Source organism: Oryctolagus cuniculus, chromosome 4, assembly GCF_051225735.1.
Source record: "Oryctolagus cuniculus isolate XC-2025 breed Fujian yellow rabbit chromosome 4, ASM5122573v1, whole genome shotgun sequence".
In the NCBI taxonomy this organism is placed as follows: Eukaryota; Metazoa; Chordata; class Mammalia; order Lagomorpha; family Leporidae; genus Oryctolagus; species Oryctolagus cuniculus.
In genome coordinates this window covers 1,997,352-2,010,034 of record NC_142870.1, presented here as the reverse complement: position 1 = coordinate 2,010,034, position 12,683 = coordinate 1,997,352, and the positions used below count along the sequence as shown (strand labels likewise).

At 66.6% G+C, this 12,683-nt stretch overlaps 1 protein-coding gene and 1 non-coding gene across 2 annotated transcripts in view; both read left to right on the top strand.

Moving 5' to 3' along the window:
* Positions 1–9,369, top strand: part of TRPM2 (transient receptor potential cation channel subfamily M member 2) — a 44,361-nt gene extending 34,992 nt beyond the window's left edge. Inside the window, exons 25-34 of the mRNA XM_051839924.3 lie at positions 3,193–3,280; positions 4,249–4,336; positions 4,914–5,071; positions 5,706–5,764; positions 5,958–6,059; positions 6,202–6,288; positions 6,508–6,613; positions 7,756–7,857; positions 8,242–8,358; positions 8,650–9,369. Coding sequence (XP_051695884.2) covers positions 3,193–3,280; positions 4,249–4,336; positions 4,914–5,071; positions 5,706–5,764; positions 5,958–6,059; positions 6,202–6,288; positions 6,508–6,613; positions 7,756–7,857; positions 8,242–8,358; positions 8,650–8,775 — 1,033 coding nt within the window. The 3' untranslated portion in view covers positions 8,776–9,369. The remainder of the gene's footprint in view (positions 1–3,192; positions 3,281–4,248; positions 4,337–4,913; positions 5,072–5,705; positions 5,765–5,957; positions 6,060–6,201; positions 6,289–6,507; positions 6,614–7,755; positions 7,858–8,241; positions 8,359–8,649) is intronic.
* Positions 7,725–7,799, top strand: LOC127489038 (Z6 small nucleolar RNA). The gene has a single exon (XR_007916962.1). It is a non-coding gene; the product is annotated as a Z6 small nucleolar RNA (small nucleolar RNA).
* Positions 9,370–12,683: the final 3,314 nt, after the last annotated feature.

Here is a 12,683-nt window from a genome sequence, read left to right as displayed (position 1 = left end):
GTCCTGGGGCAGGGGGAGCATGGACGGACGCCCCGCCTCTGTGGTCCCTCACCTGCCTCACCTGATCTCTGGCTGCCGACCACAGTGGCATGGGTCAGCTGCTGCTGTTGCGGGCTGCTGGGCTTGGGCTAGTACAGCGCCGGCACAGGTTATGCTCGAGCCGTGGCCAGTGCTTGGCCAGCACGGTGGTTATGCTTTTGCTCTCGTCCTCACTCGTGCTGTGGGTGGTGACAAGGGTGATGATGTGAGGATGGAGATGATGGTGAAGATGACGATGGTGGTGGTGAGGATGGGGAGGGTGCTGATGGTCGTGAGGAGGGGGAGGGTGACGTAGTGATGGTGGTTATGATGGAGGTGAGGATGGTGATGATGAAGGTCATTGGTGATGGTGATAGTGGTGATCATATTATGGTGATGATGGTGATGATGGTGGTGGTGATGGTGGTGATGGTGCTGGTGATGATGGTGATGATGGTGGTGATGGTGGTGATGGTGGTGGTGATGATGATGGTGATGGTGATGAAGGTGATGGTAGTAGTGAAGGTGATGATGGTGATGGTGGTGGTGATGATCGTGATGGTGGTGGTGATGATGGTGGTGATGATGGTGGTGAGGGTGGTGAGGGTGGTGATGGTGGTGATGATGATGAAGGTGATGGTAGTAGTGAAGGTGATGATGATAGATGATGGTGGTGATGATGATGGTGGTGAGGGTGATGATGGTGATGATGGTGGTGATGGTGGTGGTGATGATGATGGTGGTGATGGTGGTGGTGAGGGTGGTGATGGTAGTGATGGTGGTGGTGGTGGTGGTGGTGATGATGGTGATGGTGATGGTGGTGGTGGTGGTGATGGTGGTGGTGGTGGTGGTGGTGGTGATGATGGTGAGGGTGGTGATGGTGGTGGTGATGGTGATGATGGTGGTGAGGGTGATGATGGTGGTGAGGGTGGTGATGGTGGTGTTGATGATGATGGTGGTGAGAGTGCTACTGCTGCTACTGACGTGGTAAGGACCTCGGAGTGAAGCTGATGGCCAAGGTCCTTCACAGGCCCCACACTGAGTGGGCCAGACACACATGCCCTGTTGGCGGTAGTTGGGCGCCAGACAGTAAGTTCAGCCCTTGGCATGCCCTCTGCTTGGGAAGCTTCTCCCCGGGGAGGCGGGACTTGCTGTCACCTGTCTTTCACGTGTCACTTCATCAGAGAACTTCCGTGCCTTTCACCTCTGTCCCCACACCTTGCTCTTTTAAAATTCCAAGTGTGGGCTGCTGGTTGTGCGTGAGTGGGCCGGCGTGTTGCTGGGTTGGTTGGATGAAGGTGTGAGCTCCGTGAGGGCAGGGACAGAGTCCCACACGCTCCCCGGTGACCTGGAGCTGCCGCTAGCCCTGGCGCAGCAGGGTCGCAGGGCCCTGGGGTGGCTGGTTTGCAGGCCGGCTCAGCCTCGATGTCCAGTTTCTGGGGTGCCTGTGACCTCCGAGCACCTTCTCAGACCTTCCCTGGCCAAGAGCGACCTCCACCGATGGCCTTGTCTGGTGTCATTGGACTTTGGACCGTGGCTGTGGCCGGGGCTGGGCTCGGGGTGTTTCTGGGAACGTCCATGACACAGCCCTGCTGCTGGGAGGCCCTGGCCATGCTGATGACCAGCAGGGTCGGCGCGAGATGGCCAGGACCACTGAGTGGCAGGGCCCTGTGACTGGGCGCGGCCGCTGGACCATCTTGCTCTACTGAGGCGTAAGTGGAGACCCCAGAGGCAGCCTGGATTTAGGGTGAGCCCCTGACATTGCAGTGTCCTGCCTTAAGGAACGAGGCTGCACCCGAAGAAACGGGCGCCGGACGCCAGCTCCGAGCCCCGCCTGCCCCGGACCTCGCAGCTGCAGGAGCCTCAGGGCTGTCTGATGCCGGAGCCCCGGCCTGGGGTGGAAGGAGCTCAGAACACCAAGATGGGCCTGCAGATGGCGACAGAGCTGGCCTGGCGCCTGGGGTGTTGAGCTGTCCCTCGGGCTGGTTAGAAGCCCTGGTTTCCGCAGCCCTTAGCAGGCCCCCTGGCCGAGCTGCCTGCTCCCTGTGGCCTGGTGAAAGGTGTGAGGCCCGGGGCGGGGCTGCTGTACTGTGCCGTGCCAGGACTCGCTGCCTCGTGGCTGAGCCGAGCACGCGGCAGGGCCGGCGGCTGGGGTCTGCGCATCTCCTAGTGAGTGGTGCCATGGGGAGCACGGAAAGTGCCCGGCACGATCCGGGCGCTGGGCGGACGAGGCGGGCGGGAAGTCGCTCTCGTGTGTTAGCGAGCCGGACAAACGGCCAGTCTTTCCGTGGGGTGCTCTCTTCGACTGTTTAGAGGTCTCCTCCGCGACGCTGGCCGGTTCTGAAATGCTTCTGACGCTATCACAGGAGCTGACATGGGGCCTCAGGCCGCGCGTGGGCGGGAAGAGCCGACAGAACCTGGGACGGGTGCTCCACCGCAAACACAGCTCTGGACGGGTGCTCGTGCCCCCTCGGAGGGCCCGGGTCTGAGCCCTGCCTGTGCTGGCAGTCCCAGCTCCCTGCTACGCACGCCCCGGGGGCAGCAGGCGATGGTTCAAGTACTCGGGTCCCTTCCATCCACGCGGGAGAACCGGACTTGAGGTCCAGGCTCCTGGCTTCAGCCTGACCCAGCCCTGGCTGTTGCGGGCATTTGCGGAGTGGATTAGCAAGTGCGAGATCTCTCTCTGCCTGTGCCAATGAAAACAAATGAACGCAGCGAGCCAGGGTTGGGTGAAATTCCTATGTTGTAGCAAAATAAGACAAACAGCAAACACGCCCCAAACAACAGCTTTGCCCCGCCCCCTCCCGCCTCCACACACCCAGCCGTGCCCAGCAGGGACTCAGCCATTTGTGACTTGGTGGCAAACGAGGGGAGTGGCTCAGGTGTGTGCAGTTCTGTCCTCGCTTCTCTCCCTGTCGACCCTCCGAGGCGAGGCCTGGGAGCCCAGGTAGTCTGTGCGCTGAGGCCCCTCCCCGTGGGGCAGGGGGCACTGGGCAGGGGGCAGGGGGCACCGGGCAGGGGGCAGGGGGCACCGGGCACTGGGCAGGGGGCACCGGGCCAGAGGAGCTTTCATGTGAAGAGGAAGCTGACGGACGTGAGAGCCACCGCCGCAGAGCCGGCCTCAGGCCTCTGCCGTGGCCTGGCTGCGGCCGGCTCAGCTGTGCCCTCTTTCAGGGTGGACACTATGGTGGACCTGCTGGACGTGGACCCCCTGAAGCAGTTGGGCTCGGTGGAGCAGAGACTGGCTTCCCTGGAGGAGCAGGTGGGTTGTGGGCGGGCCCTGGTGGGGCGGGGCGGGGCGGGTGCTTCCTGCTGGCGGCGTGAAGACGGCGTTGCAGGCAGAGAGGTCTGCGCGGGCAGCCGGAGGAGGACCTTCCTGAGCTCCAGCCAAGCCTCCCGCAGTGGCCGCTGCTGCCCTCGCGTTGCGGGAACCCTGCTCCCCTCTTCGGGCCTCCTTAGGGTGCTGGTGGTGCGCTGGCTGGGCGGCAGCACCGAGGGTGTCCATGGGCAGGAGGCCACCAGGTGGCGCCGTCCTGCCGAGGCCGGGCCCTCGTCCTCGCCCAGAGGCTGGAGCAGGGCGGCTCTGCGGCCTCACAGCAGCTGGGTGCCCTGGGCAGACCTCAGCGGAGCCCCAGGCACCCCCTCACCACCACTGGTCCACTTGACACTGAGCATCGTTCAGCCCCTGCCCACCCCAGGCAGCCAGCGCCGGCTCCCGCTTGGGTTTCCGGGTGCCGTCCGCACAGTGTCACCGGTGCTGCTGCCTCCAGCCCTTGTGTGATGGGGTCTGCCTGCCCGGCCCTGCCCCCTGAGCCCCGGCGAGCTCCCTGGGGTCCTCGCCTCACCGACACCTCATGTAGGCCGAGGGGCCACCGAGCTGCGTCTCTGGGTGCATCATGGTGGCTCCTGTGGCTGCACACTCGGCCTTTGTCGCTATTTCCTGGGGAGGGGGCGCAGAGGACTCCACCCCCGAGGAGGCTCCCCCCCGACCCCAGGTTCAGATGCGTCCCTTGTGGGCCTCAGGCTGGTTCCTGGCTCCGTGTCTGCCCTGGCTGTGGCTGCCTGCCAGCCGCAGGGGTGTGGACAGCACCCTTCCTTCACATCCTGTCAGTGTGCAGGCTGCGGGGCGGCGGCTTGTTCTTTCCGTCCGGGTGTACGCAATGCCCTGGCCTTGCTGGCCGGGCGCGGGCAGCAGGTGCTGACCCACCTGCCCTGGGCTTTGCCTTCCAGGTGGCCCAGACGGCCAGAGCCTTGCACTGGATCGTGAGGGCCCTGCGGGATAGTGGCTTTGGCTCGGAGGCTGATGTCCCCACCCTGGGTGAGCGTGGCCGTGCTGTGGATGGTTTGGGCCAGCCTGTGAGCTGTGGAGTCTGGGGGCAGCTGGCGGGGCTCTTGCTTGGGCTGGGGGAGGCTTTGGGGGCACCTGCGCCTGAGCCCCACAGGCCTGTTCCACCGCTGTGGGCATGCAGGTGCAGCCTGCCCCCGACCTGGCCAGGTTGCTGGGCTCCTGCAATGGGCGGGGGCTGGGCAGCTCCTGCAGTCACCCCAGGCCTGGTCCCTGGGTGGGCTGAGTGACAGCTGTCTGTCCTCCTCAACTTGCAGCTGGCAGAGAAACCTGAGCGGCCCCAGGGCGCGTCCGCCCACGCTCACTGGGGGGCCTCTGTGGCCAGCAGCCTGTGGGCTCTGCTCCTTGCCGGGCACAGAGGCAGGGGCCGGCCGGGGACACCATCCCGGTGCAAGGCCCCGGGCAGGGGTGCCCACTTGTGGCCGGCTTGGCTGTCTGGCTCTGGGGAGGTGAGGTGGCCCAGGAGCTTTGGGCCAAGGGCAGCAGAGGGAGCCCCCGTCCCGCTGGCCCCGGGCTCGGCTGTGCCTCACGTCCGTGTGGCTGTTCCCAGCACCCCAGAAGGCCGCGGAGGAGCCGGATGAAGAGGCTGGCAGCCGGAGGAAGGCGGAGGAACTGGGTGACGGCTACCACATCAACGCCCGGCACCTGCCCTACCCCGACAGCCCCGTCTCCCGCTTCCCCGTGCCCAACGAGAAGGTGCCTTGGGAGGTGAGAACCCGGCCCGGGCCAGGAGGGGTCGCTGCAGCCCCACAGCTGAGGCACAGAGGGCACACAGGGAGCTGTGGCCTGGGCTCTGCACAGCCACGCTGGCCCTGGCACGCCCCCGCCCTGACCCCGGCACGCCCCCGCCCTGGACCCTGGCACGCCCCCGCCCTGGACCCTGGCACGCCCCCGCCCCTGGCCCTGACCCCCTGCCCCTGACCCCCTGCCTCCACCCTTGACCCCCTCCGCCCCCATCCCTGACCCCCTCCGACCCTGGCTCCGCCCCCCGGCCTGGTACTCCCTACCCCCATCCCTGACCCCCTCCCCCGAATCCCCAACCCCTTCCACCTCCACGCTGGGCTCCAGGTGTGGAAGAGGGGGAGCCCCCCAGGGACAGGGAAGGGGGTGCTGGCACTGAGGGGTGCCCCTGCCTGCTGGCCCTTCTGGAACATTCTGGGCTGTTGCTCCCGGTGCCTTCTCCCCACGTGGACTCCTTGCCTCCTGCTGAGTCCCACCCCTGCCCCCTCCCGGCTTCCCCGGGCATGGGGGTCCTTGCTGAGCCCCTTCCTCAGTCACCCCAGCTCGCAGCTGGGTGCTCCACCCCTGGGTACACACCTGAGGGGGCCACGCTTCCCTGCAGACGGAGTTCCCCATCTACGACCCCCCCTGCTACACGGCCGCCACGGACCCCACGGGAGAGTGAGTGCGAGTCTCCGGGGGGCCCGGGGCGCCTCTGAGGGACAGACCCGGCCAGCGTCTGCTTCGTTCCTGGCTTGGGGAGGCCAGGGGGCTGCAGATGGCCTGTGGGGTGGGCCAGGCTGTGGGGGAGGGGGCAGCCTACGCCCTCTCCACTCCCCTCTCACCAGCACCCATCCTCTCCTCCTGCACCCAGTGCCCTGGAGCCTCGGTCCAAGATCAGCTACAATGCGGTGGACGGCCTGACTGACCGCCAGAGCTTCCACGGGGCCTACGCCGTGCAGGAGGGGCTGCCCCTGTGAGTGTGGCCCCTGCCCGACTCCCCCGGGCTTGCCTCTTGGCAAAGCAGGCGTTGTTCTGGCACAGCCCAGCCAGGACCCCCTTCTGCGCCCCTCTCCCCGACTCCGTCACCCTCCTGAGCCCAGCCCTGTCCCCCCCAGGAACCCCATGGGCCGCACGGGGCTGCGTGGACGCGGGAGCCTCCGCTACTTTGGGCCCAACCACCAGCTGCACCCTGTGATCACGCAGTGAGCACCGTGCCCCGCTGGGTCCCAGGCAGACCCCAGCCCCGGGCTTGAGGGAGGCGCCTGGGGTCCTTCCCGCCCAGGCAGACTCAGGCCGCGTCTCCACAGTCCGGGACCTGTTCTCCACAGGGTCCGGACCTGTGCTGGGTAGAGGGTCCGGGGCCCTCAGGCGGGGTCAGGGCTTGGGGAAGCTGACCCCCCCCATCATGCTCCCTCTGGCAGGTGGCGGCGCAACCAGGATGGCGCCATCTGCAGGCAGAGTGGCAGGAAGATGTTGGAGGTGCTGGTGCTGAAGCGCCCGCGCTGGGAGCACTGGGCCCTGCCGGGGGTGAGCCTGGCCGCACCGCGCCGCGCCGGCGCCGTTCGTCTGTCTCCCAGGCCCTCGCCTGGGGTTGAAGGACAGTGGGTGCAGGCTGTCTGCTGGCCGGAACCCCTCCTCGGAGCACGTGCAGGGACTGGGCGGGTCGGGAGGGCCCCTCACAGGCACCTCAGCTGGCCACCGCCCTCCCGCTGCCTGGGGTTTGCGACTGGCTGCCTTGCCCAGGGCCAGCGCTGGCCGTGAGGCTGAGGGCCGACCGCATGGGAGGCTCCTGGGGGCAGCAGACAGAACCCAGCGGCAGGCCAGGTCTTTCCTGTCCAGTGGCTCCGGCCACTCCTGTCCTCTCCCGGGTTGCCCTGTCCAGAGGGCCCGAGGCGCTCGTCCTGCCAGGAGGACCAGCCCCAGGCGAGGCGCGGGGGTCTGGGTGTGCAGGGGCAGCCGTGCAGTGGGGCCAGGACCCTGCCACTGGCTGGAGGAGCTCTTAGCTTTGGGGTCCCCTCGTCCTGGGGTTCCTGCCCCTACACACCCTACGCTCTCAGGCACTTCCGTCGGGGCCCTGCTGCCCAGCAGCCCCGTCTACTCCAGCTGGACACTGCGGGGTGTTCTGATGAGTCTCCCAGCGTCCTGCCTCTGCAGGGGACTGCCTGTGCTCCCCAGTGCCGGGAGTGCCCCAGCGGGCTGAGGTGGGCCGGGCGTGACAGTCGCCAGCGACCCCTGTGTGCTTCAGCGGGCAGCTGAGTGACAGCCGAGTCCGGGGTGGGTGTGGCAGGGCCACGCGGCAGCCTGGGGGGAGCCAGAGCTGGGCCTGGGACTGCGGACTGAGGAGGCAGCCAGGCTGTGCCAGGGTGGCCTCGGGGGCCCGAGCGTGTGACCCAGGCCTGGGATCGTGGGCGCTGCCCCTGCCCTGCAAAGTGGTGGCCCTGCTCGGGCTGCACCGGCGCTCGGAAGCTGACGTGGACGGTGGGTTCTGGGCAGTGTCACTGCAGCCTGGAGACAGCCGACGCCGGGCTGCCAGAGCCCCGTCTGCCTTCAGCTCCCCGGGGCTGGCCGGCTGCCCTGACCGGGCAGGTGGCCAGTGCTGCTGGGCCCCCGGGCGGCCTGGGATCCGGCTCGGGCGCCTTGCTGACCTGCCTTCTCCCCGCTCTGCCCAGGGCTCCCGGGAGCCAGGGGAAACGCTGCCCCGGAAGCTGAAGCAGGTGCTGGGGCAGGCGTGCTGGCTGCCCTTTGAGAACCTGCTGCGGCAGGGCACCGAGGTAGGGGCGGCCTGGGCCCTGTGGCTGGGAGGGCCATGGGAGGGGCACAGGTGGCGCGGGGTCAGCAGCGCCCCTCTGCCCCGTGGGGACCCTCCGCAGGGGCTCCCTCCACTCCTGCATCGGGGGGGGGGGCCGCAGCCTTCCCAACCCCGGCCCACGGACGGCCTGTTGTGCACAGTGGGTGCAGAGGACTCCTGGCACCCGCGGCGCTGGCGTCTGGCTTGTCTCACCGAGCGGTGTTTACAGTGTTCCACCGAGCCCTTCCGCTGGCTCCAGAGGCCAAGGCCGGGCGGGTGGGGTCCCCGAGGCTCAGGGGAAGAGGAAGCGAGGGCCCCGGGCGGGACGGGGCGGGGGCACCTGCTCACTGCCGCTGTGCCCCTGCAGGTGTACAAAGGGTACGTGGACGACCCCAGGAACACGGACAACGCCTGGATCGAGACGGTGGCCGTGAGCGTCCACTTCCAGGACCAGCAGGATGTGGAGCTGACTAGGCTGAACTCGGTAGGGGGCTGGCTCCAGGAGGGCGGGGCAAGGTGGGGGAGGGGCCTCCCAGGGGGTGCTGGGGCCAGAGCCCAGGACCAGAAGATGGTGGCACTGGGGGGTCAGAGTCTTGCCTCGGAAGCACCGCAGCCCCAGGGGAGATAGACAGCAGACAGTGGGTCGGGGGGTGGGACAGTGGCCACGAGGGACTGGGGGGAGGGTTGCGGGATGGGAGGGAGAGCGGATGAGCAGCCACAGGCGGGGCCGTGGGCTCAGCGCAGGCGGGCAGTGAGCTCTGCCTTTGTCTCCCAGGACCTGCAGGTCGGCGACCCAGGGATGTCCATCCAGTGGCAGGTGGTGGACAGGCGCATCCCGCTGTATGGGAACCAGAAGCCCATCCTTCAGAGGGCGGCCACCCTGTTCGGGGCTCACTACTGACCCCAGACCCGGCCTGTGGCTCCACGCTCAGGGCTGGGCTGTCCCTGGGGGCCCCATGGCGCCTGGGCTGTGCTCTCCAGTGGCCTGCACATGACTCGGCTGACCCCGAGGCCCACGCGGGCCTGGACTGCTGAGCAAGGTCAGTCTAGGTGGACCCTGCTTCAGCTGGCCACATGGACTCATCTCAGGTGGCCGAGAGACCTCGGGACAGGGACAGTTCGGAGTCGAGGGGCCACTGGGACCGGCAGCCTCACTTCCTGTCCTGACGCGTGAGCTCGTCATGAACAGCACATCCACCGTGGGCCCCCACGGCCGGGGCAGCCTGCCATGCCCGACAGGGCCTCGCGCTGGCCTGGGGGCGCCATGCAAGCCCCTGGTTCAGGGAGGTGACTGTGCGAGCCCAGGCTTCCCTGGGAGATGTCCACCCTCTAGGGACCGGACTCTGCCGCAGGTGTGGGTGCTGCCACAACTCACAGTGGCAGGAGCTGTGGGGGCCTTCAGGACCGGGCATGACAGAGGCCGAGACAGGAGTCTCTGGCCAGCTTGGCCAGACCCCTTTGTTGTCTACAAATAAAGTCTTGGATGCACCTGCTATCAGGGGCCGTGTCTGTGTGGTCTCTGCTGCCCTGCGGGGGCCTCCCGCGACCTCTCCGTGGATGCCCCGAGTGCCTCTGAGCCCAGACTCTCTCCTGTGCCCCCTGCTTCACTGCTTAGACCCACACCACGGCGTCAGCCCCGAGTCCCCTCATGCTGGACACCCACCCTCCGTGCGAGCCGACGCCCCCGTGGCTGCTGATGGCAGGGCCGTGGGTGCCACTTGCTCCATCCTTGGCAGCTGAGCGCCACCCGCAGGTGATGCCCCCTCCCTGGCAGAGACCCACTGACTCATTCCCAGCCCAGACCCCTCCTCCAGCTCTTGGCAGAAGGCCACTCTGGGAGCCCGGCACAAATCCTGACCCTGGGCGGTGGCAGGTCTGGGAGGCACTGGCCGATGGCGCCCACCTGCCTGGCGGCTCTGAGGTGGCAGCCACGCCAGCCATGGCCACACGGGTCCCATGCCTCTGTGTCCTAACTCCCGGGGCCAAGCCTCAGCCTGGCCGGGGTGTGGGCTGGCAGCGCCCCTGAGAGGCAGGTCAGGAGTGCCAAGGGCGACCACGCGCTCAGGTCCCACAGGAGCCACCCGCCAGGCTGTGGCTGTCCCGAGGGAGGCGGGCACAGGGCGCTGAGCCCAGGCACCTGCAGCTTGTGCGGAGCTGGAAGGCTGATGGCCCCTCCTGGGACTGCCACTGACGCCCTCCTGGCCAGCGCCTCTGGGCTGCTCATGAGAAGTGATCTCACGGTTGTGCAGCTTCCGCCGACGGATTTGAAACTGGTGGGCAGGCAGCCAGCAGTTTTCACTGAATCACAGGGCGGCCTGGACCCTCAGAGCTCCGAGGGAGCCTTTCTGTGCCCAGCGCCCGGCCACGCCCCTGACCCAGGGGACACGGGTGCCCAGGCATGTCCCCGACCTGCCGGGCGTCCCCGTGGCCACGCCACACACACATGTGTGTGTATACCGTGGCCAGAAAGCAGGCTCGGGCACTGTGCAGCAAGGACTGTCCCATGTGTCACCATGGCGACCGAGATGCGTCCACAGCGTCGGCCATGGTGCACGACTCCACACACAGGAGCGAGCGCCGCGGACACGTGTGACGGGGAGTGGTGAGGGAGGAGCCCGCCCTGCAGGAAAAGCCCACCAGAATGTAAGAAAAAAAAAAACCCTCCAAAGCGAGGAAAAGCAGTAAGCACCACCAGCAGAGACACTGGGCTCAGAGCCGGCGCACGGAACATTCCGGAAGAGGGCAAGCTGTCACCGGCGTCCGAGACGCAGAAGCTGTTAGAAGGAAAATGGAGGCAGGAACACCAGGACTCTGAACGTGGGCGAGCTCAGGGGCGGCGGGCGAACCAGGTAGAGGAGCCCCAGGCCCGGCGCGGGGCCGTCCCCAGGACGCGGCCTCCTCAGAGCCTGGCGCTGCTGTGACTTCTCCGGGTGTCGTCCGTCCGTGACATCTGCACACAGCAGGAGGAAAGAATCGGGGGACAGAGGGCAACCCCCAGGCCAGGCAGCGGCGCCCTGTGCGGGGGAGGGGGGACGGCAGCATCACCTGCTCCCACGGCTCTCCCCGTGGATGTCCTGGCTGGCGGGGTGGGGGGCTCGCAGAGGGCTGCAGATCTGAGAGGCATCAGGGACACACGCCGGGCCCCTCTCCATGAGTGCAGCACAACTGGGAAACGAAGCCTTGAACGCCACCCCCGCCAGCCCACCTGGCCGCCCCGTGGGAGCCGCACCCTGCCAGCCCACCTGGCGCAGCCTGAGGACCCGGATGCTGTGCCGCCCAGGTGGCCCCGGCGGAAGAATGACAAAGTGTCCGGGCCCACGGCCGAGACGGACTTCCTCAGGCTCCGAGGCCAGGGGCCTGCAGAGTCGGGTTCTGGTGAGGGCCTCCTGCTGGCTGCCCTTGGGCCCAGTGGGCAGGGTGGGAGAGAGCACAGGCACCCCTCCCCCTACCTCTGCGACTTCTTGAGGCCCCATGCAGCGAATATTCAGAATATTCAGGCCCTAACAGACCAAGTTCTGCAGGAAGAAAGGCACCAGGGCCGGCAAAGCTCAGTCTCGGGGCTCCTCAGGTTGGGGGCAGGGGTGGGGGGCAGATGTAGGGGTAGGTGTGGGGGGCACAGATATGGGGGGCAGGTGTTGGAGCAGGTGTTGGAGCAGGTGTTGGGGGGCACAGGTGTTGGGGGCAGGTGTTGGGTGGAGGTGTGGGGGGCAGCTGTGAGGGGCTTCATGCTGGGGGAGGGGCACAGCAGGAGCGGGGGAGGGTGGCCCAGCAGTTCAGATGCCAGGATCCCTCCTGTTAGTGCCTCCCGTTGGTGGCAGTCACCCGGTCCTTCCCTCTGTCAGACGTGTCACCCTGGGGGTGCGTCTCTGCCCCTCCCTCTGCAGCCATCCAGCCACCCATCGCCCTCGTCAGACACCAGACCGACCGGGCTGCCTGATCCTGGATCCTGGGGTGTGCCCGGCGAGCGAGGCGGTGCCTGCGGGCAGCAGCGTCACACCAACCCTGCCACGCAGAGAAGGGGGTCCCTCCACCCTCAGGCTCTCTGTCTCACAGGGTGCACACATGTGTGGCAGGAGGGCTTTGGTGCCACGGGCATCCTGATGCAAACCACTTCAGTGGTCAGGACCCGCGGGGTTGAAAGCCAGAGAAGGGAAGGAGAGATCCCAGCGTCATCTGAGGACAGCTGGAGGGGCTGTGCTAACGACGCCAGGGACTCCACGGGCACATCGCAGCACAGGGGTCCACTCACCAAGGGCACGTGACAATCCGAACGCAGGGGCCGCAGGGCACCAGATGAGGACAGAACCGTGAGAAGAAGACTCCCCAGGATTACAGCCCAGGTCAGCACCCCGTCCCAGCAGTCAGAGGAAGCAGACACCCGTGCGTCCGTCGCGGCAGCCTCACAGTGATGGCTGCAGGACACTGACTGCGCCATGACGCGAGTCAGGTAGAAAAGCATCCAGATGTGCAGACCACATCCCTGAGGACGACGGACTTCAAATTAGCCATCGACTCCAAGCAACCTCTGGGCTGTCCCCAAATACCTGAAATGAAACTTCACACATCTACATCCAAGGGCCAAGAAAGAAATTAACAGGGAAGTTAGAAAGGATTTGAAACTTGATGGCAACAAAAATGCAATGCATGGACCTTCCTGGGATGCGGTTAAAGCAGGACCTAGAGGGGGTTAATAGCACTAAGATGCCCACACGGAAAAGGAAAAGGCCACAGAGCTGGGCTCTCACGTTGAGAAACAAGACAGAAAACCAACCAAAAAAAAAAAAAAAAGAAAAAGACCAATGTAAATAA